General features: G+C 41.2%; 1 protein-coding gene across 4 annotated transcripts in view; it reads left to right on the forward strand.

The window, feature by feature from the left end:
- Positions 1–25,948, forward strand: part of tanc1b (tetratricopeptide repeat, ankyrin repeat and coiled-coil containing 1b) — a 104,999-nt gene that overhangs the window by 16,944 nt on the left and 62,107 nt on the right. For all 4 annotated transcript variants that reach the window (XM_046053264.1, XM_046053263.1, XM_046053265.1 and 1 more), the window contains exon 3: positions 17,194–17,400. In XM_046053264.1, coding sequence (XP_045909220.1) covers positions 17,194–17,400 — 207 coding nt within the window. The remainder of the gene's footprint in view (positions 1–17,193; positions 17,401–25,948) is intronic.

The raw sequence follows: 25,948 nt of genomic DNA on the forward strand, positions 1-25,948 counted from the left end.
CTTGTCATGTGGCAAGTTTGTCTTTCCTCCTGATGCAAACATTCTTCAACAACAGAGTTGCTGAAGTAACAGTGTGTGGCAGTAATTCTCCTCTGGGTGCACCCACACAATTATTAAACGTGTACCGGCTTTAGAACATCATACCAAGGTAGCAATTGTCACCTTTCAAACCACCTGTGGATTTGTCAGTCTTGCTCTCTTCAATTTTTTATGTGAAGTTCAACGTGAAAACCCATCATGCAGGCAGGGCGTTCAGGCAGATAGGGTTGCGACAGTCCACAGTGCAGGTAATTAAGCCACATGTCATCAGTTAGTTCTTCGTACCAGTCTACAAAAGTACATTTGATTGCAGTGTAAATTGGTGAAATGAAGTGAAGCTAAACTTTAAGCCATGTGAAATCCCATTGGTGGATTGGTGAACGCGAAGGACATTTGAAGTCTGCATTTTTCCACCTAGGTTTGATTCTCTCTTAGACAAAAGTGGTCTGTCGCCCCACTTGCTGACTTCCTTTAATGTCTCTTCTTGAGTAAAGTATACGGCTTCTAAATGTTGCTGCTGTCCTGGGAGTTTTGTCAGTTAGTATCTGCTTATGTTGTGACCTGGAGAAACAGTGTTTTTGACTCAGCTTTAATTGCTGCGTGTGACTGTTTGGGTTGGATAATGCCTCTGAAGACCCTTCAACTTACCACTCCATGAGCTCAGCTGCTAGAGGCAGCTGCCAGACAGTTGTCTGTCTGTTGTGGGTGACGCAGTGTTAATCACACTAGCATGCATTTCCATGGACTCTTTGAAGCTGACAACAGTTTCAGCTGTTTATTCCTTCACCACACACAGACATGCCATGTACACACAAACAGATATGCGACCACCACCAGTTGGCAGGGCTTTTCTTTAATTGTTTGGCTGCACAGAGACTGAAGCCAGTCACGCACCTGGCTGGAAGGGAGGCAGTAGTTCTGTTGTTGACCTGCCAGCACAGAAAAGGGGTGTTAAACCTCTGCCCTGCTTTAACTTTTAATTTACCATCAGTGAAACTACTGGGACAGTAATTGTCTTGGATTGCATGCTGACAGCATGGGGTTATCGCATTGTTGCATTAAAGATGATGTCAGGCAGTTTCATGTGGTGTCGCCCGCCTACATTGAGAGTGACACTGTAATAGATAACCTCAATATAGCATCAGAGGAGCATGTATTTTGACGGTATTGAAAGTCATACCGGTTTCTAAATACCCCAGTATACCGTAATACCTTGATATTGTCCAAGCCAATTGTCAAGAATCAAAGAATGGTAGGTTTAACCATTAAAATGTGAGGAAGGAACAAAGGCAGTTACGTCGGCAGTTTACATGTACATGGATGCCTAATGGCTTTTTTGAAAACAACTGCATCTGCACCAAAAAAAGCACCAAAATATGACTTTTTCTGTGTTGTTTTCAAATGCAGCATGACTTGCAGCTAAAGACAGAACATGTGGCTATTTTAGTTTTATTACCGTAAGTCTCCCACAGCAGGGGGTGGTTTTTCTCTTCAGACACAAAAAAGAAAATATGCTACAAACGAGGATAAGCAGACTTGAAGGTTTACAGCCTTGCAGAATTTTTAAGTCTGTAATGTAATTTTTAAAGAAGCAATTTCTGATAAGGAGATTCAATCATTTAGATTTCAGGAAGATAAATTGAAAGCTGAAGGGAATGGTAATGATGTAGAGAACCCATACACAAACTAATGGTGTGTGTTTGTGTGTATGTGTGTGTCAGAGAGAGAGAGACCATTAAGCTCTACACTGTTGCCTCAGCTGTGATGGTGACTGGTACATGCTGTCTCTGCAGTTTGTGTGAGTTTCTCGGATGTTTTGACACGAAACAGTGATTTGTTGCCAAGGGTCAGACAACAGCAAATTAGTTACAAAGCAGGATTTTGTTTTGTTTGAAATTGAAGCACAGTGAAAATAGAGTTAGGTTTAACTCAATAGCCCTGCAATAAAGACTTCATTTGTAAAGCTTATAATGCTCAGTTTTTGTTGATATTGTTGTTTATTGTGGTTTAGTTAAACCGAACAAAGCAGCAAACTATGCAGAGATTTCCTCCCTGATTTCTGTAATCTCTCTTCTGTTGTGTGTATTGTGTATTCCCTCCCTGTGGTGATACAGTTAAATATTGCAGCTTAAATTGCTGAGATTCTTTCCCTGTTGTCTGTATTCTCTATTTTCAGCTGCCCTCAGGGTGTAACATGAGGAATTGTTACAGTTATGAGAAGACTTTCCTCAATAAACAATAACCACAGGTGGTTGGACAGTTGTGTCCATCCAAACAAAAGCGGTTTGTTTGGACAAATAAGCTGTTTATGTTGAGTACTGGGCAAATATAAAAGTATAATCATAAAGTCTTTTCTCAAAAAAAGTTATTTAATAGAACTCTAGCTTTTGATAGTTAGTGCAGCTAAAACAGCTTTTTTTTCCACAAACCTTTGTTGCCCAGGAATAATAATGTTTCTTATGGGCTATCAGAAATTGAACTGTTTCATCTTTGTTTCACGTGAGTCAGAATTAACCACAGGCTGTTCTTTCAGGGAAACATTATTAGTTAAATACTAAAACACTCACCAGGTTTGCCTTTGTCCTAAAATGTTCTCTCTGGTCTTTTAAATGTGTGCCAACCAGTTTGACTCCAGAAAAGTAATGGTCTAACCGGCAATGGATGCGCTTCATGTTGCTAAAATGGGCACAAGTTAGTTTTTAAGTACTGGGGTGTCTGTTATTTGTCTTCAACATCATTGAGGGACAGGACTAAACCGGATGCAGGATCACATCGACCTTTCTCGCTGACATGTATGTGGTGGCCTCCCCTTCCCTCAGACATTAACAAACACCACTCAGTAAAAGAGTCTGCCCACAGGTTCCAGTGTTGAACTGCCTGTGATAGTCCGGTTCTTCTCTGTGAACAGCTGGGTGGCAGCCTCCTCTCTAGCCATATCTACCGCAGCCATTTTGAGACACGCTCCCTCCTTGTCCTGTGGCTTGTAAGGGAACTTAATGAAAACTCCCTTGCAGTGTTCTTCCGTTGTGGGTGGAAGTTTGAACGTTTCCTTCACGGGAAAACTGCTCTTACGCCAAGGATAAGTGAGTGCTCCAGGTGAATTAGGAATACATGGGTGTAGTACTGGTGTGTAGTATCTGTAAGACACTACGGTAACAGTAGAGGAAGCATTTAGTCACACCAGTGTTCATGTACTTCACAGTCTTGATGCTGATATATAGAGGCAGAAATGTATTAACAAAAAAAGGGAAACTGTTCTTTACATAGATTTGGTGTTGCAAAATTAAAAGTTATGTGTGCTGAACCAAGTCAGATAGACAAACAAGATGCACACAGTCAACCACAGGATGTCTAGACCACTGATTATATACAGTATGTGACCTGTGCAGGATAGGAAGACAGACTCCACATGCATACAGAGACAGAGCGACAAGAGACATAGAGAGCAGCAGGCAACCTCAAGATGCATTATTAACATCCTTTGATTAACCATAAGTAGTGCTCAGACCAGAACCACTGACTCCTTTATCATCAGCTTGTGGTTTTCCTTTTGGAAAAACTTCATACTGAAAAAGCTTGTGCAGCTATGAAGCCACTCTAAACATTATGTGACAAATAGATATTCAAAGGAGTTTCACTTAAAACACCTCTAGGGTTATATCTAGGTTACCATCCAATAACCTTCTTGTACCTTTTAATTAAAAGAAAACGTTGCTGACAATTGTGAATTTGCTTTTTGGCCTGTGTTTGCTATTTTTTCTCCCAGTCATATTTGTCTGGATTTCCATGTCCAGACAGTCTTGGTAGGATTTAAAATGGTGGAGAAAAGAATGCACCTGATTTACAAAGGAGACCATTGAGTGCACAGACCTACATGGGTATCAAAGCAGTGTGCAGCCGGCAGGCAACGATTAGCGGGGCGTAGCTCAAACCACATCTTTCACTTACACACATTCGTGTACAAATACACACACACACACACACACACACACAACCACACAAACCTCAGGTGTATCCACATTAGACACTCCCTGTCTCTCCTTCTGAAAAGCAAAATAAGGGCTCTCAGGGGAAACGGTGAACCTGGTCGGCCAGGCTCACTGTTTTCTTTTACAACAAGCCCTGGCTACATTTAACTTTCACATGACTTCTAAGAAGAAAGTCTATGGAGCTCATCGTTTTCTAATCACATTCAATGCATCAAACTTTATCTTTTGTTGCCAAAATGTGGCCCTACAATTTTTGAAAAGGGACTAAGGCAGCATCTGTAGTCTGTAGTTTTTTGGTGATGTTCAACCAACAGCACATGTAGAAGAGCTAAATGCTCTAGCTAATGGTGAAAGCTGGCACTGCTCTTCCTGCCTAGTGGCTCATGACTGGGAAGATTTTGGGGAAATTCTTCCGTGGTTCCCAGGGGCTCTCGCTCTCTGCCGTTACTTCCAGTGACCACTCTTCATTACCCTAATTTGGCTCTCATACACTCAGCATCGATGCTGCCTGTGACCTTGGAAAACTGCGCACAGCAACGGACAAGAAGCCAAACAAATACACGAGGACTCAGAGAAAGCAGGGGGTGATGTCATCTACAGCATAGCAACACACCAGTCATAGTCCCCCAAGTCTGCCAAATAGTTTCTTTTGCTACTTCAAAGAGGAGGAAGAACATTTTATCAGTTAACATGCCAGGGTGTTTTTAGATGTGCAGTTCATTGGTTGGAGAGGTCAGCAGGTTACTGGTTTTTCTAATTACAGCGTGACCTGTCTGGGCAGACACATTCCATCTGTCTGATTTTCCGTTTCCGCTTTTATACCTTTTTAACATCCTTTTGTCTGTGATCTAAATGAACACTTAACATGCTTTTTAGGCAGGAGACTACTCTGACACCTATAGGATGTACAAAGTACTAGCTGTTCATTGCCTAACTTCTCTTTGCTTTGATATTTTTTCAAGAGTTTTGAGGGTTGTGTTTTTCTCATCTATCGCCATCTTTCTGTGCAGACACCAACCCATGCTGTCACAGTGTCTGACTCTCATAAAAGTCTGTGTGGGTGTCTGTGGAGACCTCTGTTCAGCCTTGGGCTCTCTCTCTCCTCTATCCTTCTTTGCTCTGCGCTGCTCTGTTCTGCATTTCTGAGCACAGAGACTTTTTTTTTGTAATTGTGCTTGCAGTTGAATGTCTTGCCGTCCTTAGCTCAGGAGGGTTTGAGACAGGCTGAACTAATGACCTCAGTTCCTTTGTGCCCAGCCTCAAAGGAACAGGGGATGGTGCTTATTGTATAGAGGAGCAGTTTGTATAGAGTGCTCCCTCTTCATATTTACATCTCTCTTTTTCTTAAAGGTGGCATTTCAAGATCATTCTTTATTTGAAAACTCTGTAGGTAAAGTTTATTAATGCCTAACAAAAGTGGTTAGAGCAGAATAGAAAATGGGGTGTGTTCTGTTGGAGTTGTGCAAGAGGCATGTGCAGTGTCAGATGGGGTAATTATGTTTTTCTTGCATTTTTAATCTTGAAAATAACAAATCAGGATATCATCCACTAATGACAATGGCTGAATAGACATTCCTATCGACCCTCTAAATACATCAAATGAGGCTAATGTGATTGATGCTAAACTCACACAGATTCACCATTAATTTTTAATTAATTTTCAGAGATGCTAAAAAGCTGTAAGATTGGCCCTGCGTCTTGTTTGCTTATGGGATTAGGCTCTTTGGAAGGAATGGATGGACAGCCATTGTGCCACGTCCTCGTCCATTTAACGTTACTGAACAGGCTGTTGTGCAGGGGTTAGTGGTTCTCATGACCTCACCTGGCCCCAGAAGAGGGCTCTGCCTAATGACCTGTGCTAATGGCAGTCCAAATCTGTTGCTAAACCAGATCCCCACAGCAACCTAGGACTCCAGACCACATCTCTGGCCAGGAAATAAATTCCCCTTTTTGTCTCAGAGCTGCTTTATACATATTGTTAACATACAGAAACTGGAAGTGGAACTTTGCTAAAAGTGCCGTGATTGGGAGAAATCAGAGACTGTGGGACAGCTGAAAACTCCACTTTCAAGCACAGTGGCCCCAGAGCTGTGTTCGCAGCGTTAAAATGATTGATCATTGTATGGTGTGCCCAGTCATCTATCATCCATCTCTCCTTTGCTTGGACTGTACCAGCTGTTCCTGTGACTGGTAAAGGACATTGATGTAATTAATAGAGCCCAACCGATATTTTTGGGGGCCGATGCAGATATTAAAGTGAAAAAGAGCAGATTTATGAGGCAAAATTTTTATTTTGAAAATTATTTGGATTGTAGACCCCTTTCCTGTCTAAACTACACTTAGAACAGGGCAATAGTGAAAGCTGTTCTGTATGTGGGCTATAATACTAATACTACTACTAATAAATGGATTATGCTAATAAATTACAATAGATTAGAGTCTCCACAACTTAACAACAAAGAGGAGCTACAGGAAGCCATGTTAGTTTATTGTTGAGTTCACGTTTATATAAATATGACCGTTTGCTACTGCCACACTGTTTCAGAAATAAATCTACAATCACGTTTGTCAGCAGTGTAGCTTTCAACACCCAACTACCGTGACATTAAACATGCTGCTGAGCCAGGAGGAAGCCGGGAGAGGGCAATGACAAATGGGAGGGTTAGCAAGTCATGAATGTTTTCAGGAGAGGAGAAGTGATTGAGTCTGTTTTTATTTTTTTATTATAATTATTTAAGTCATGTAATTAACGTGACAAAGGACCAACCCACTGCTAATACAGTCTCCTGTTTTCTTCTGTGGTTTTTGTGGTAAGGCAGTGTTGTTAACAGAGGAACTGCAGAGCTCCCTCTGGTGGGCAAACTATGCAACACTCATGACATCAATGAAGGATCTGTCTGTCTGTTTCTTTATCAATAGTGATATATCTGCTGTTTTAAACGCTGATGCCAATTAAATGCATTTAAATCATATCGGCCGATAATATCGGCTGGCCGATATATCGGTCAGGCTCTAGTGATTAACCCCATGTAAAACCCATGTGAGACATTTTATGGCTTCACTGTAAAAGCATGAATGCATCTGTAGCTCAACAACAGTAAAAAGAGACCGTGTAACAGTGTTATTATAAATCAAGACTTTTATCATGAGGTAATTTGTCACTCTCTTTTTGTGCCTAGACTGTTGATCGGGGATGCTACCAGAAAGAAACATAAGAACATTAAGAAACATAAAACCATTATGTCACTCTGCAATCCATGTCTGTAATGCAGAGTGTCAGTGTATTATCTCTTCTTTACAAGGCCTCAGTTGTTGTAGGTATGTTCTCAGGTATGTATAGAATGTAAAAAATCTTGCTAGGAACTACTAATTGAGTGTTAGATCACAGACAACAGCTGGCTCCCTAAGACCACGCGAAGAGCTCTGGTTAGGATTAGTTTTTGTTGGATGAGAGTGGATAGGAGGTGAGCGGGTTATTTTTCCGCAGTGTCGGAGTGAACAATGTGCCTCACTTGCCTATAAAGCCTGGGACTGAGGAGGCCTGAGGATAGACGGTCATATTGGGACCTCACACACAATACTGCTAGCATGAATATCAATAACTCTCCAGCCAGTGGACCTGCCCTAATTTATTCCAAAGCTCTGATGAAACAAGGTCAAGCCCGTGGCAACTCAAATTGGCCACTTGGTTAATCTAGATTTTCATGGATGGGCAAAAATTTGCATTTGTGTTATGCGTGCTATTATCTTTTGTCTACACATAAGAACAATATTTTCCTTTTAAATTTCTAGGTGTTTTCTTCCTACACGCTACCTCCTTTCAGTGTTAAATTTCAGTGGAAGAAATACAGAAATGCTCTTCCTGCCCTTTGTTTACCTTTGAGAACACTGTACTCAGGAGCGACCTTGACACTGATGGATGGCGTAAACACACACGTAGTGTCATTGCAAGATCTCACCATCAATATGCTGTACTTTCTAAGTCTGTGTTGGATAAACCAAATGTGTGCAATCATAGGCTAGTATTGTGCATTTTCACAAATATAGCATACTTGCTCTTCTCTGTTTAGATTCTTCTAGGGTAGGTCAAGCAGTTCATCTGTATTCGTGGTAATATCCTCTTACTCAGTGAGTCTAATGGTCTAATTAAAACCTGCTTCACTTTTGTACTATGATGTAGCACACAATATTTTTCCTCTGTGCGACCACTTACTGGCCTTTCTATTTCTTCCCTGTCACAAATCTTAAAATAAAACAAGGTAACGATATTGTCTACCTCCATATTTTCTTTTCCATTCCCACTTAAATTGGTGGTTTATGAAGAGGTATGGGAGTGTCATGGTGCCTGCCCAGTGCTACCCCCCTCCTCCCCATCCTCCTCCTCCTCCTCCTCCTGTACTTCTTCTCCCCAAGACACACATTCACCCCTCCCTGTCAGTCTCTCTTCCCCTGGGGCCAGTGGGGAAGGCATTCCAGAGCTCAGGCCACTGCAGAGTGTGCATCAGAGGGAAAGTGAGAGACAGACAGTCTTAGTCTTTGGCATTCAGAACATTTTACAGTCTTGCTTTGCCTACAGCATCTTAGCTTTTGCATAAAGCAGCTAATTTGTTATCATTATCAAGTGCATATAAATTTGAGTTGAGGGTTTCAAAGCTGCTGGAACGGTTCCTGTTTCTGACAAGCTAAAACTAAAGACACTGTCAGATTTGTTTTCCCTCCTCCAGGGCCACCAGCATAGATGAGTAATCCTTTGAAACTAGTAAGTGAGTTGCTCAGGATAGTTGGAGTTAATGGAATTTGATTGTTGCAGACAAAATTGACATTTCACGGTAGAAAATATGCCCACAGGAGGGATGTGGGCAGTCGTGCTTAAATACTTAACATACGATAAACAAGAGTGAAAAGACAAGAAAACTAGATGCTGCAAGGAAGAGATGTCACATTGGTTTCCTTTTATTCCTTATATACTTAATTCTGCACAAGAAATGAAGCCGGGTGGACAATGATGCATAAACAATGTGACAAATGTGTTGCAAGAGACCTAACACACTTGGTTTGCTTTATGATTTATTTATCACTTACATCAGTCTGAGTTTTACAGTCTTTTGTCAGGCAGCCTCATAGAGTATTTTGACTGTTCCTATGGCTACCACTGACTGAGTAAACGGGTCTGAAATTAGAATGGCCTTATGGGAAAAACACTTTACACGCCTCCATAGCATTTCACATATTGTTTGTATGGCAAATGTTTATATTATTATTATATTTTATTTCTTGAACAGATTTGCATCTTATTAACATATTAGATCTGATTTGTCCTTTCTAGATCATTGACTATGTGTACTGAGCACCCTCCCCCACGCTGTATCCCTTGTTGTCTGGCTCTCACTCTCTTCTCTGTGGGTTGCTGTGTGTTAACCATGACAGCTTTTGTGAGACTGTCACCCTGGCCTCGGAAGTACACAAGGAATCCACATTAGCACTCAGTCTAGCGGGAGAATTCCCCCTTTGGTGGATTGTCCTATGGTCATCGTGCTTTGTGTGTCGACTGAAAGAATCTGCATTAATTATAGCCTCTGTTCATTTTCTCTGTGGCCCCTAAAATTAACTAGTGAGGAGCTAATCGAGTAATTGTTTGCGTGGTTGTGTGTACAGTATATGTATATGGAGGGAAACTTGATTAGGATTATGGCTCATATTGTATAAATAGACTTTTCTAGTATAACAATCTTTTGCCTAAATAGTTTGCACCATCAATAGTACTCCTTGTGGTTTGCCTGAATACAGCAGGCAGTGGACAAACTAACAGAAACACTGCTGTTCCTCTCTGCTAATTCAGTTATTCTGTCTTGGTATATATCATGACTTGAAACTTTGCTACATTACATGCCGTAACTCACTTAAAAATTTTATTGTCAGATCTTTATTACAGTAGGCACACAATCCTAATAAATATTCAACTTACTATCACTTTCTTGTGTTGCTGCCTTGGTCATTGTGATACAGAAGGGAGATAACTCCAACATCATGTGGTCACCTGGAGGGTCACTCTGTAGGGACTCTTTAAACCACAATTGTTTTCCCCCAAAATTACATCTCAGCACAAGAAATACACACTTAACTTAAAGCGCATATCATGAGCATTACTGAAATGTTATCTATCATTTGGGCTGTGTATTGTTGGAAATCATTTGACACCAGCGTCAATATGACACCTGTTTTTAAAACCAGTACCAACTGAAGCCTGACTTCCCTTTCAGACAGACACAGTGATGTGGTTCAATAGGTCAATGTGCATCAGCTAACCTTTCTACTCTTCTCTCCTCTCGACTTGGGTTCAACACAGGTCATTGTTCATCTTTGGTGACGAAGTTTCTGTGGAAATTAATGTAATTTATTGCCGTTGAAACACTATTTAACTGACTCCCCAGAGAGAGAGAGAGAGACTGAAATTGAAAGATGGTTGGCCAAACGAGCCTACTTCTACTGTAGTACACTATAAGTAGAGAAGTAAAAGAGATACTCTATTTTGGTAATTATATACTGTATTTATGTATACTATTGTTCAGCAGAGAAGTGTATTGATTTACAATCCAGACCGAACATTCAGTAGACAAATGTCAAATGTACCTTTCATGTATGAGAGTTGTGTTAGAGTTATGTGCCTTAACATTATATCATTTTATTGGACAGTTCAAGCCTCTGTTGGACAAAGGAGAGGGTCTGTGTCTTTCAGGGTGCGTTGCACTCCCTCACAAGGAGTGACAGATCACATTCCATTGCACAGATTTACTTGAGAGGCGAAAGCATCCAGCATTGAGTTTGGACAATGCTAAGTATGCTAGCAGGGGGAACAGGAGGACGCTTAGGTCATGCATGGAAAAAGATAAGGGTTTTCATTCTTTGTGGTTGACTTTTATTTCATAAGTTGATCACTTTGCTATGTGGAATAAAGGCTCTACAGGACAACCATTCACTACATACTGTTATCACAATGTAAGAGAAACACAGAAGAGTGAAAATTATTTTAAAAAATGCTTTTATGCATTTTCAAACAACGAAGATACCTTTATCAGCATTCAGACAGTTTTCTATTTCCCTTTTTATATTTAGTTTTGATTTACATTACAGCATTTCCATCTTTATGACATTACTGCAAATGTAGGAGACAGTGAGACGGAACATTGGTTGGAATAAATGTTTAGGGTTGACTCACATTGACCTGCTCAAATAATTGATTTATACTTTAATGTTTATTTTTTTAAATCAATGTCTTCAAATAATATTGAACCGTTTTTAATGGGTTTTGCATGTCCTCGTGGGCTCTGGCCCTTCACTTTGATGAGGAGAAAAGAGCACGCAAAGGACTGTAATCATTTTTACATCATCTTGGGGCAGCGCTGTATAATTAGAAAGGGTTGATTTCCTTGACCACAGTGGGGACTGAAATTGCAGGCCTTTCCCCAACCAGGGTTTAGGAAAGTAACTGAAATAGCACTGGCGAGTTTCTGTCCTTGTGTCCCTCTGCGTTATAAAGTTATGGTCAGATGGCAGAGCAGTAACCGTGACACACTGCAGCCTATTCACCAGTACTTGAATGGCCAGCTTTTATGTGGCGCCTCTTGTTTTCAGAACCAACTACCAAAATTACAACTTTTGCCATAATCTTTTTAGCATGCTATATGGCTGAAACCTGTATCAGCCATGACCTGCTGTGAATGCAGCAAGTGAATGCTCTGCTGGCAGCTTTTACACTATACCCAATGTAAGCTTTGGATGGTGTTTAATAAAAATCAGTTTCCCCTACATAAGGGCATCTGTGTGTTTATAATGTCCGCCACAGAATCACAAATACCAATTCCATTATTAGATCTTAAATATGTCCATTAGTTGTCAGGTTGTACACAAATGGAGAGCTAGTGCTGTTGTCAGAGGAACTGGTGAAGAGTAGTTTGACAACGCAGAAAGGTAGCATACCCAGTATATTATCTGCTGTTACAAATCCATCCTTCAAATCCCACACATTAGGGGCTTTATAATCTTCATTTTGTACACACACTGTTAATGAATTGTTGAAATATTTTATGCCTTTAATTAAGAGTTATAGTAGAGCGATGATAGGAGGGAGGGATAAGAAATGACATGCAATAAAGGTCCATGGCCAACACGAACTGGGGTTGTTATGGTTCATGGTCAGCACCTCAACCCCTGAGCCACCACGGTCCCCCGAAATATCCATCCATCCATCGTCAACCGCTTATCATGTGTACAGGGTCGCGGGGGGGCTGGAGCCAATCCCAGCTGACATTGGGCGAAAGGCGGGGTACACCCTGGACAGGTCGCCAGTCCATCGCAGGGCCACACGAAGACAGACAACCACTCACACTCACATTCACACCTAAGGACAATTTAGAGACACCAATTAACCGGGGGCAACCGGGGATTGATCCCCCAACTTTCTTGCTGTGAGACGACAGTGCTAACCACTGCCCCCGCGGAAATATATCGTTATTAATTTCTGATTAATTAATTTAATTTTAACACCCTCACTCTTACACACAGAGGACATACATTCGATACTGATGTAGGATCAGCAATTGAAATGCTAGGATAAACTCTCATCATATGGATCATGTTGAATGCTCTCCACAGAGAGAACTAGCTTCAGATTCCCTGCATCAAATCTTCAGTATCTGCAAATCTAACTCACCGCCAGACAAACACATTTCCATAAGGATCCTTTAAGTGTCAGTATCAATGTAGATGCAGTAGGACCCACTCAGGTCGGGGGTGATGGCAGGTCCTGGCCTTGGCTGAGTGACCTTTGGGTCATTCACAGGTTTTTCCATGTCTGAAGGCATGCAGAGGTGTCTTGCAACCTTTCCGCTTCCTGTCTCTGGCATTCTTCTTTGTTTAGGAGCCCTTTAAAACACAGAACAGCTTTGTGTCCCCTGTGGCGAGGCGGAGGCGTGGAGAAAATGGGTCTCTGTTTCTGATTAGCCCAGCAGCCCAACAACACTCATTTCCCCGAGAAGAGAAACACAATGCTAATAGTAGCTTCCCTCTTGTAGTTGAGTCTTCAGTGATTTCTACAAACCTCTGACTACAGACAGTCGTCAGTGCTAGTCCTGAAAACTGAACCAAAGCTAATTGTCATTGCTGTGGTTCACCACATCTGCAGTTCTGATTTAGCTGGGTCTGCTGACGTATGGTCTGTATTATTAGTTAGGTATTACATGTTATCTTGAGGTTGATAATTCATACATTTTAATTTGTGGCCATGATGAATGGGCAACTTTTATTCCACAGAATAGATTACTTTGCCGTTAGCAGGCTCCATGGCTAGAATGGTCTTTCCATGCAGGATTGGTTCTCAGTAAAGCAAAACCTGTTTTTTCCATCTAGGGCTTGGATTGCATTGAGCAAACTAGTATCCAGGTTAAGTAATTTGCAAGTCTGAAATTAAGTCATCTGTAGAGACTGTGGGGAACAGTTTCTGCGAGGAGAACAAATTACAGTATCTCAATAGGTGTGACAGAAAAATGTAGGCAAAATCTATGACCGCAGAGAAGTGAAATGTAGCTGTCATGAAAGTACAAATGATTAAGTGTAGGGAAGAGTGACACCATAAAAGACACCTCATGTCTTATCCTGCAAGCCAGCAGATTTTCAGACAACTGGATCATATTATACAACACAGCAACCAGTGTAACATGTTTTTCCTTTTTTTTTGGCTTTGAGATTATGATTACACAGTGGTGTTTTCACATGGGAAACAAAATAGTATGCTTACACTCCACTTTTGTAAAGTTTAGAGGTAACATGAAATGTGGATGTCTTGTACACTAAACGTATCATAAGGCTTGTGAGACAAGTCAACAAGGGGCGGGAATTTTTTTTTAGCGCCTGTGGTGGTTTATTAGGCAAATGTACTCCGGAGAAGTAAAAAGGGATTTTTCCCACAGGTGAGGTTTTTCTCCTTTTTAGCTATATTCTGGCAAGCTTAGGTTGATGCAGCTACTAGAGTGACCTGGATCCAATTTTTGCCCTTGGTATCTCAAGCTCTTCAGTGTTGTTTGCCAAAAAATATTGGACTGTGAGTTCGGCCACTTTTAAGTTCTGTATTCTGGGCGGACAGTTCAAAAACTATGAAAACTGCATCCTTCCCTTCTTATGTCACCACCACTTCTCACTGAAATATTGTCCTTTTCTTTGTCCGTGATGTTCCTTTTTATGCTCACTGCAATGGACTTCTTCTGTCTGCCTCAAACTACAACAGCGTCACTCACCTGATGACAATGATTCTTTGTCCTTTAGTAACTACAGAGGCATAGCAGGGAACATCCAGCCAGTGTGCTTAGTGAATTACACGTTATCTTAACTCAGTGGTCAATGACACAGCCTTATTTACTCCACTAACTTAGATGTCCTTCTCATGTGCCCCGATGGCATGAGAAATGCTTACTGGCTCATGACCCCGGGTTTAAATACATATTATGTTGCCCTGTGTTTTTCTTGTCCTGTGTGTGTCTCTTCTGTTTTTCCCCCAGCCTGTAGCAGTCACATTTGTGTCCCTAGCAACCTGCGAAGAGACTTATCTCTGACATGTTTTCTGGCCTGGCAACCTGTAGCTATTCTTAGTGTCAAGTTGATTTCATTCAACTGTTTTTATTTGCACTTACTTGTAACTTCAGCCTTAGTTTGACTTGTTTACACCCTTGAGGGAAATTTTGACAGCAGAACCATACTGCAAGATGTGGGTGGTCAAAAGTGTTTCCCCACAGAATCAGCAAGTATTCTTTCCCATGCAAGGAAATTTTAACTCACCAACTCACATGGGACTCATTTATTACGTGGATACAGAGTATGAACAGTATTTGGCATCTGTTAGGCTCCGCATCAACCCCTGCAGGCATACACAAAGCTCAGCAAAGAGGAGGTATGTGAGGAATTATGTCAGTAAACTTTCCCTCGAGGGCAAAAAACAAACAAAACATTGCCTACAGGTGGATGCTGGAATGGAGGTCTGGCTTATCAAATAATGTATTGAGCAGAGGCAGTGGCAGATGTTGCACTGTTTGCAAACAAAGCAGTGGACTAGGAGCTGTGGTAAGAGCAAAAAAGTGGGCACCGTAAATAAAACCACCTTATTGCAAAAGGTACATTGGATATGCGTTCCATCCTAATTTCGGTTGTCTGAAATTGGCTCTCTTTCAAGCTTTGTTCCGTTGAAACAAAAACTGGATGCATGTTCGGTATTTCAGTTTTGTTCAGGATGATTACAGGAAATCTCAGTAAGAGAGACCACTGTATGCTGAAATCCACCATTATCAGTGCTGTGTAAGCTGATTTCTCTGCAAGCCTGTGCCACCTGCCTGTGTAGCATGGTTGCATAACAGTAAATTGAAACTATATGGATGTAGTAAGTTGTTGTTGTGTGAAACTTGTGAAAACTCATTTGATAAATTGGAAAATGTTAAGTTAGCAACAACATGTTTGCTTTGATTCTGAAAAGCTGCCATCTTTGGGTTCATAGAATATATATCCTACTTAAAAATGCCAAGCTTCTTTCTGCAGCAAAACAATGTTGCCACAATGTTTTTACAATGCTGGATTTCAGACTCAGGATGGTAGTAAAAGAAAATGATGTGGTAGGTTGTTTGGGTTGTTTCAGTTTCAAGGTCAGTTTGGTCATCTTTATTTATCTTACTACATCACAGAACACATTTCTGCCTAAAATTGTATTTTGGAAATGTATCTAACAATAATCATCTCTTTGGGCAGAATACTACAGAAGTCACCTATCCAACTAGGTGACTCTTGAGTGCTAATATAGTTTTATAGTTAGTTTACCTTACTGAAGCTTTAAAACTCTGAACATGATGGGTTTATGGTAAAGGAACATGTAATGCACAGACTATTGTACTGGTCAAATAACATGATCCATAAAGCCTTTTTAACAACTATGTACAACAATAGCATAGTTTAACCATATGTCAATGTAAGCAATGATAAGTGCACACAAATTATTGAAGGATCTGTGCATACAGTTTTTAGATAACTGGGCGCACATCTAAAAGCTTGGCTTTATCTGATTGGTTCATTGAGTAATTAAAATTACTTTATGTAATGTGAAAGAATTGCCACTAGTAATGTTAAATCCACTAAAAATTAACCCCCAAATATGTAGTTCTTTGCAGCTTTTAGACTTGTTAGCTCATTGTTTTAGCTTTGTATGCTCGAGTCTTATAAAATTATAATAGCAATGTTTACTGCTTCAGTTTTGAAATATGCAATCAAATTCTGCACTTTAGGGTCCCTCTCCCGTGATCCCTAAGGGAAGTTTGTCTGGAGAGTTAGGTGTTTCTCAATGTGGTGCCTCTGAATATTATGTTCTTAAACTACCGCAACACACGCATTACAAATAAAATACCTTGTTTGGCGTTTGGAGATGGCTGTACTTGCCAGTCCAGGTAAGGTTAAACTGATGGTTTTCATTGTAAATTTTTAAATTTATTTAACACATATTTTCAGTAGAGAACTTCCCTACTTGTGACCGTCAGTAGCCAGATCTTTTGAAAAACGTGGTTGGATCTCACATGAGAAAATGTTGACTTGTGAAGGAAATGATTGTTTCTAGTCACTGAGCCTGATTTGGAAGTGACTATGGTATTGGGGGAGAATTAATGTCTTTACATGTAGTCCTACATGTGTGAACACAGCTGCACAAATCCTCTCATTCTACCTTCAGTTTGTTTATCTTGAAAATGAACACAGGAAAGAAAAATGTGCTTAAGACATGACACTAACTAAGAAAAAACCTGGAAACATGTGACCTCAAGGACACATGTGGAAAAACAGGTGATGATACAACCGCTTTCAGGCGATGATGTACTGGAAAATTATGTTAAGCTTAGGTTCAGCCAGTGTGCATGTGCACAATTTCTAGTATATTTCTGCTTGTAAAGTGCTTAGAGTGCAGAGCCCTAAGAGACAGCATTGTGCGCTCATTCACAGTACACACATGAGTACTTTGTTCAATAATTTTCAGAGTTTAAGTCTGTGTGTGTTTGTACTGCTTAAGGTCAATTCATAACTAAATAGGTAGCAAAATGTAACGACTCCAATTACATGAGCTAGTAATAACTTTGTGACTCCTCAACAGGTGATGGCCACAGCCACAGCGCTCAAAGAAGATTTCCACCTGAGGGAAATCCTCAACCTGAGGGGCCTGGCAATGGTCACCCTAATGTCCTGGATGATGTTTTCAGATTAAACCTGGCCAAGGGAGTGTCCATGTCTCTTCCATCCTCACCTCTCCTGCCTCGGCAGTCCTACATGATGCCCTTACGCCCTAGCAAGAGATCACCAGGTAGTGTTTGTACTTATATATATTTTTTTTATATGATTCCTGATGTTGTTGCTGTATTGCAACTGGGTAACATGCTCTCAGAACAAAACACTTCTGTTCTGTACCATTCTTTGTACACTATTTTAGTCTCAAAATGGGATCTGCATTTGTCTCATTGGGCTTTGTGTACATGTGATCATTCCTGTCTACCTCCAAGTGCATTGTTGAACACCTGACAGGGCTCCAGCAATGACAGTCCCTCTCAGCCTTAAAACACAGCTTTTAACTTAAACCTCTCTGAAACATGCCAAACTATTCTGAGCAACTGTTACTCTTGAAAAATAAAAGTCATACAGAAGACAGGAGATGAAGTAATAATGACAGCTGGACTGTTCTGGATCCTGGCAGTTAGACTGGGCGCTAAGACTGGTTACAGAAGATTGTTTTTGTCACTTCATCCTTGTATTTGATCACCTTGTGTCGAAGCAGCGGCCTCTACAACTGCACCGTGTGTTTACACTTTACTGGCTGGTAATGGGCATGTGTTTACACTAGATCTAATTGTCAGTCCTCCCTGGCTCCTTCTATTCACCATGTTGAGGACATGCTTGTCAGCAGCTGTGGGGTGCTTCAAAGCATGGGACACCTTTTGTAGGTGCTTTGTAGGAACTTGTCTTTGTATTCTGGAGACTTGGCAAAGAGGAGAGAAATCCTTTAAGTGGTCAATGTGGCCCCACTCACATGTGGCATTCATCTGTGGGCTATCTAGCCTTTGTTTAGAGTGGTTACAGCTTTGATCTGTTTAGTATAAAGATGAATTGATGGTGTGGGGGTAGTGTGGTTTAATCCTAATGGAAACTTGTGTCGTTCACATCTCTATTAAGAAAGTGTCGTTTAGCTGGTCAATGCTGTTAAATTAATGGGAACGGCAATTTCTGATTCGGGGGGGGGGGATGAAGAGAGAGAATAGTCTGGGTTTGTGAAGGTGAAAAGGGCCCTGGGGACACGGGAAGGGGAACGCTCATTAAAGGAATATTCCCACTTGGGTGCTCTGAGGCAGGGAAAAAGGACGGAAAAATGGACTGACAAGATAGGATGTTATGGAGGACAACCAGGGAAAGCGGGCTGGTGGATGGACTTGTTGGCTCTCCTCCACTGTCCTCTCAGGTAACTGTGAAAACCCGTAGGGGGAGAGTTCACACCTCCAGTTAATAAACACATGCTGCAGGAAATGTCTCAGCTCTGCGACGAAAGCAACGGGTCATAATGCTGCATCTCTTCTTCCTGAGCCCGAGAAGCGAGCACAGTATTCATTCATTCATTGCGATTATGCAGATGTTCTTCTAGAAACAAAATAAGATTAATTCATTTTGATTTACCCCGGATTTCTTGCAGGAAAGCTGGAATTATTGGTACCATTTCAACACAGTCATGGGGTAAAGTTCAGAAGGGTGCTGGCTTTGGTGGCTGGTCCTATTAAACCAGAGCCAGGATGTATAAAGCCGATAATACTTTGTTCTTAAGCTGGCCAACATTTACTAAAGGTTTCTACATACCTACCCAGGTCTTTTGTCAGCTAGTCCTGTCAACAAGTTTAATTATTTACTCAAGCCATACTACCCTCATTTATTTATACATACAGTACACATCCATCAATGCATTCTTTCGCACATCCATTTGTTCTCCTCCACATCCAGCCATTGCTGAAGGCTTTGAGGGGAAGTGGTTTCACAGATTCAGAAAGCATTTTGTGGCTTGGCTTCATTTCCTGACACATTGGATAATCTATCGCAGTTTGGACGGCTCCAACTTAGTGGTTGTTCTTTTCATGAAAACTTCACAGGGGACAACAGAGAAACATTGAGCTAATTAGGAGTGTGACGGATACCCGAGCAGCAAAGTCCTGGTGGCGTTGAGTGCTACAGCTTTGATCAGCTAAGCCCAGAGCTTAACCATGAAACACAGCACCCTTGCATGTGTTGAGCAGCACCTAGACTTTATAGTCTTGATAGTTTACAGGCACCCTAAAGGCTCAGGGAGGGACATTTAGTTAGTTAGTAAGAATGTTGCCTTAATGGACCCATCTTGCTCCAACCCACTGCAGGTCAAAGATCACGTATCTTAAGTGGCTAGAATATAGTTGATGACACAGTAAATGAGGTTTCAAGGTCTTTTTCAACAGTTAGAAACTGCCCGTGCTCAACCTCTGACAGTCTCCTGGGCATCTACACAGTGACCTCCTCTGGTAGTAATAGGTTACTGTGCCATTGTGGGATTAAAAGCATGAGTCGTCCTCAAGGCTACACTGCTTGGTGAGTCGCGCATGTATAAAGAAGACGCTTTTGCAACTGTTGAATGAGCACTCGAGAACTATACGACCACACAATATTTACAACCACACTGCATCTCTGTGGTATGAGTCCTGTAACAGCATTGTGTAAATGGCTCTAATCAATACATCAGGTGTGATGGAACAAAAGATATCAGTGACAGTGGAAGAGTGGTGAATACAGAGGCGATTCTGGTGCTGCCACTCTATGTACATTGGATGTGTGACCTTTCTGTAGTCACATGACAGTGCTTTGCCATGCTTTGCCTCTGTGCCAGCCTGCAAGGGATCATAAAACAGCAATTCACATGGATTTATTGCTGTCATAGGCAGTGTATCATTTTAATTGGTGTATCTGCAGTGAGGCCACAGGGGGAATGGCCTCCGGGAGGCTGTTGTGTATATTGAAACGAGTTAAGTGGATTTTTCTTTGAAGGGAGCTTTGGCTTTCTGTGGTTCTGAGACTGATTCATTTATCGATCAGCCAAGCGGGTCTGCAAATCACCACTAGAGAGCCCTCTGGCAGGGTGGTGACCCTGTTGATTCTCTTTAATTGGGGAAAAAACTGTGTTAAGACACTTTAAGGCCAACCTAAAAAGAAGTTCTATGCAGCTTCTAACAACGTGTGTGTGTGTGTAAGCTGATCAGATGATTACTTTTACTGACAATAGTCTGATGCCATGACCTCTTTGTTGCTTATCTCTGTTTTGTGGCAGCAGCCCCACTGTTTACCCAGAGCACATAAAATGCAACACATTAGTGGTGTTGGCCGTTTATTAAGCCACATGCAGTCTTTACAGTTTGCTTTTGTTGTGGTTATTAAGTACCATAGCCATTCTGTAAAATGTCTGCATTATTTTAGTTTTTTTTTTTTTCTTTTGTAGCACGGGTTAAAGCTTTAGAGGAAATTATCACAGCAGACCACATAAAACAACACAGGAAAGTAATTTGGGTGAAACACTTGAAGATCTCTTTGTGGATTTGTGTGTTTTCACTAAGCCTCATGGTTATAGAGCAGTCATTAACAGCATATACAACTTCAAGGACAGTGTCTGGTTAAACTGAAACCACCTCTTCTAACAGATATAATTCCTTATAACTAAATAATTCTCTACAGTCATTTTCAGCCACACTCTTTTCTCCTTAGCAATATTAACTTAGTGTCCTTCGTCTTCCTCTACATTGCCAGATGAGCCCAGTTTACTTTGCAATTCTGTCGAGAGTACAGGAACTCTCTTCAGAGCCAGTTGAATCGCCCTTTTGAGTTGGGCTCTGCTGAAGTCAACTCTAGAGTATTAACAGTAACCAGACAGCCCGGAGGGAATATTGATGCATTCTGAGAGCTGAGCTGGATAAGACTGTGTGATCCTTTTGAAAGGTTCCTCAGATGAATACCCAGTGAAAAGTTCTATGCAGTTCTCCACTTCACCGCACTTGACTACATTCCAGCTTTGGCTCCTTATCACATGCAGTCCCCCTTTTCATCTGCAGTGGAAACCCAATTCACCTGCTGCCTAAGAGACCATCACTCCTCCTCCACACCTCATTGCTTCTTCAGTAAGTCAATAGAATCAGGATGTTCATTTAATATAATCTATATGCTAGATTGTAAATAGTTAGAGGAAAGGAAAAAATGTATTTACTTAACATTGTTGTCGCCTTTTTAAAAATGTATTAACATGTGAACAGTGATAATACATTATTCATACCAGCTTGTGAAACAGCCTGTGCGAGATTAGTCATGACTATTAAACATGTAGTGTTTAAAAAAAGATTACCAGTCTCTCAGTGTTGTACAGTGCAGACATTGCATTAACCAGCAGAGGATAATGGCAGTGTGTCAGGCTCTGAATTGGCAATGAATCAGATTCCAATCAAGATTGGCATATCTATTAACAAGACCAAGTACATCTCATGCTCTCTGTAAGATGTTCAATAAATAACACTGGTCACTGAGTTTGACATGCAGCACTCAGAATACCAGTCTTATTTATAATTTTATTTTGCCAGAATATTTAATTTTTGTCTTTTGAGTTGAAGAATGACATTTTTGAAGATAAAGAGGGCTGTTGTGAGACTTTGCTTTCATTCCCTCCACTGCACAAAGAGGACACACTGTCTTATTGAAAAGCTGAAATGTGAAGAAGTCAGAGTCCATCTTGAAGAATGCTGGGAAAACTCCTTGATCACTTCCTAACCATGAACAATCCTCTCTTTTCATTGGCATTGGCTGAGTTGTTGGTCATAGGTATCCAAGTGTTGGCATGTGTATGTGTGCCTGCTGAGTGATAGCTCACTGGTCATGGATTCCTGAATCTCACAGTGAATACCAGTGAGTAAAGAGTCCTCTGCAGTCACAGCTCGCCTGGCTGCTTTACCCTAGAGATACTCTTTTTCTCTCTGTTTTCATTCCTTAACCCATCTCCTCCTCTACCTTCGGTTTGTTTGCCTTTCTTCCCAAATATTTAACATGTGTATTTACATAGATACACATTTACACATATATCGTACTGTGCAAAGGCTTTAGGCAGGTGTGGAAAAATGCTGTAATGTCTGAATGCTTTCAAAAGTAGATATGTTATTAGGTAATATTTATAAATTAAAGAAGATAAATCTAAATCAAATCAATAATTTTACTTCTAGGTACACTTGCACAACGTCAGGGATTTTGTAGGCATATTGTCAGGTGTATGGTTAAACAATCACACCAAACATTGTGCTGAAACACAATCATTAACTGAAACAGAAACAGCTGTGCAAGAAGAATAAAACTGGGAAGGAACAGCCAAACTCAGCTAACAACGTGAGGTTACTGAAGAAAGTTTACTGTCAAAAGTCATACACCATGGCAAGACTAAGCCCAGCAACAAGACACAAGGTAGTTATACTGCATCAGCAAGGTCTCTCCCAGGCAGAAATTTTGAGGCAGACAGGGATTTCCAGATGTGCTGTCCAAGCTCTTTTGAAGAACCACAAAGGAGTGGGCAACATTAAGGATCAAGGTCAGCCAAGAAACTTACTGTTGCAGATGAAAGACACATAATGTTTACTTCCCTTTGCAATCGGAAGATGTCTAGCTGTGCCATCAGCTCCGAACAGGCAGAAAACAGTGGGACCCTGGGACACCATCTACTGTCCGGATAATTCTGGTCAGAAGTGGCCTTCATGAGAGACTTGCAGCCAAAAAGCCATACCTCTGATATGGAAACAAGGCCTAGCGGCTCGATAATGCATAGAAAGAGGGGTGCAGAAAAATGGCTGCAGGTGGTCTGGACTGATGACTCAAAATTTTAAATCCTTGGCTGTAGCAGAAGGTAGTTTGTTAGCCAAAAGTCTGTAAAGCCGTACAATAAAGAATGTCTGCAGGCAACTGTAAAGCATGGTGGAGGTACCTTGCACGTTTGGGGCTTCATTTCTTATTCTATCCCAATATACTTTTGAAACAAGATTTCCCTTGCTCCAATGAGCTCTTTCCTACTTTTTAGAGGACGCCACAATGTGATATTTCTCATTTGTCCTCTCTGCATGGGGTATGTTCAGAATACTGAGACTTAGTGCATTTTAATTTGCTAGGTCTTGCTCTGAGATAGAAAGTGGAGGTGTGAGCAAGTTGACAGTTGGGGTGTTTCTCTGTAGAAAATACTCACATTTGTCCTTCTCATTGTCATTTCCTCTGTGGTTCGTTTTAAAATTTGGGAAATTAAAGTGAATAAAGATTGTTCTACATATATTTTTGGATATATATGTGCAGGTGAATAGATTAAATTCTGGATTTTGCATCCTAAATATGATAAAAGTGAGAGCACATCTCAGTTTCTGCCTCTCTGTCATTGTCCTTCAAGGGTCGTGTGTTTGACACTTCATTTCTGCGACCTTTTCATGCCTGTTATAAACTGCAATTGCTTATTCGTCAGTGCTTCCATCTAGAAGGGCAGTGTGGTAATGACACCCTGTTAAATCTCGAAATGAGATTTGGAATGGAAAAGAAACCCCTGTGTGCCTTTTCTGTAATGTGCTGATGCTGAGACCTCTTTCTTGCTGAAGGACTCTTCCCTGTATTATCAGCCCTCTGATGTGGCCTTAAATTACCCTTGATAGCCAGCCGCATGTTTGTTATTTCATGTGTGGATCCTGTGTTCCTATCTGCTCTTTATAAATCAACCCTGAACATAAGCATATGGTTTAAATTACTCAAACTTTGCCCCCCCTGTTGTTTTTAGATGAAATACACTCAACCGAACATATTTAGCAGTGCACTTTCAGTCCCAAGATATTTACCTGAACTAAGTATGTCTCACACACAGCTGTCTCTGTAGTGCCCCTTTAATTGGAGCCGTGTGGCTCTTGGGTAAAAGGTTGTGCATGACCATCCACACGTGAATGGCGGTTTTCAGAACAGATTCTTTAGCTTTGTCTGATACATAACATGCTGACTTGGATTGCTTTGGTAGATGCTTCTCTGGATCAGTTCCCTTCAGGCTTAGACTTCATCTATGATCATAAATCACATAGTCTGTAAAATCTCACGTGTTGGAAATCTAAACTGTCGATTAAGGTGCTTTTAAACGATGCCATCATCTCCTTTAAAAGTATTTTTCACTACATACTACGACTGCTGCTTCCTGCTCCTCTGACTGACATCTTCATTTGGCTTTGGGCTTTTACTTTGAATTCCTTCCTTCTTTGACTACAGCATGACTTCTGCTAAAATGCAAGAGAACGCCCAGTTTGCAGAGGCAGAAGCTGTTCTCGGTTATCAAAATTGCTCCTCACTATGCATTTCAAGTCACATATCCATAGATGGCACTGTGTGTCAAGCTGACTTTGACTCTCATGCTTAGTTTGTTGCAATGACACTTCCAGATCATTTCCCCTCACATGGCTGCTGCTGTAACCCCCACCCACCCTCTCACTAACCCGCACTGCCACTATTAGTATATGATGCAAAGATCGCAGCTGTGTTTTTAAAAAAAAAAAAAAAAAAAAAACAACGTTCCATCTGATTCCGAGGATATTTTTTTTTCTAGGTGGGAGTGACTGGTTATCGAATGTGGTAATAGGAAATGGCCATCTCTCATTTAACTTTTTATGTTATGACTGGGATTACACATGCAGTCATCTGATAACAGGAGTCTGGAGGAGCAGGAAGAGGTTTAGATTGGGTTACAGTAGGTCAAGGTTAAAGTAGCGTGGAGAAGTGGGGCAAGGGGAGACATGCTGTTGCTCCTGTTTTCAGATTATTTTCTACAGTAAAATTTTTGCTTTTGTGTCTGGACTCTGGAATGTATTCCTTTTTGACACATTGTTGGATAGTAGCAGAGGACTTGAAATGTGCGACTTCTAGTTGCTCGGGAGATGTTTGTTTCATGGCTTAGTATTTGGTCTTGTGTCTTCACTGGATCTCCTGCGTGTATAAACAATTATATTGCCACTTTTTGGAAAGATTATTAGGCCTTTGCTACCACTCAAAGAAATAACCTTATGTTTTGTCTATTTAGGGCAGATTAAAAGGCAGTTTCTACAGAATATGTTGTAGACAACAGGGGCAAATCTTTTTGTACGCACAATGATGGAAAATGTGTTTCTAGTGGATTACGTATGTCAGTGGTTTATGTTATGTTATGGCACACTGAGTAAGCATTATGTGTAGAGCTGTGGGATTTTCTAATTCTGTCATGGTATGAGGAGAGGGAACAGCTAACCTCGACTCCTCACTAAAGACAAAGACAGTCCTTGGAGTACTGTACCTCTGTCCCAGATACATCATCTGATTTACACCAGGACACCCGGACCATAATCTATCCATATGTGTCCGTGAGAGTCTACTTTCAAGGGGCTACTCTCAGATTAACATGCAGAAAAAGTCGGTTTTGCCAATCCCCAGCAGTGCGCATTTGTCTTTAAATGCTCATTTTTAAAGTTCACTAAGGGGCTAATTGTTGTGGTTTCCTGCTATAGTTTACATTCCCAGAGCTGGCTAGCAGTGTTTTACTTGGAGTCTCCAGCCGTGCAGACAATATTCTGGGTTGTCAGACAGACCAGAGCTGTTATCAGCGCAGGGAGCTGTCTGGGAGAGTGTGTGTGAGTGAGTTTATGTGAGCTACGGAGTGCAGCCAAGCCTGTCCAACTAAGACACCACTGCCTCTCATCCCTAGTCCCATCTGGAACACGTTAATCCAGCGAGAACACTCTCAGATCTCTCTCTCCCCCCCCCCCCCCCCCCCCCCGCCCTCCCTCTCT

Source organism: Micropterus dolomieu, linkage group LG07, assembly GCF_021292245.1.
Source record: "Micropterus dolomieu isolate WLL.071019.BEF.003 ecotype Adirondacks linkage group LG07, ASM2129224v1, whole genome shotgun sequence".
Taxonomy (NCBI): domain Eukaryota; kingdom Metazoa; phylum Chordata; class Actinopteri; order Centrarchiformes; family Centrarchidae; genus Micropterus; species Micropterus dolomieu.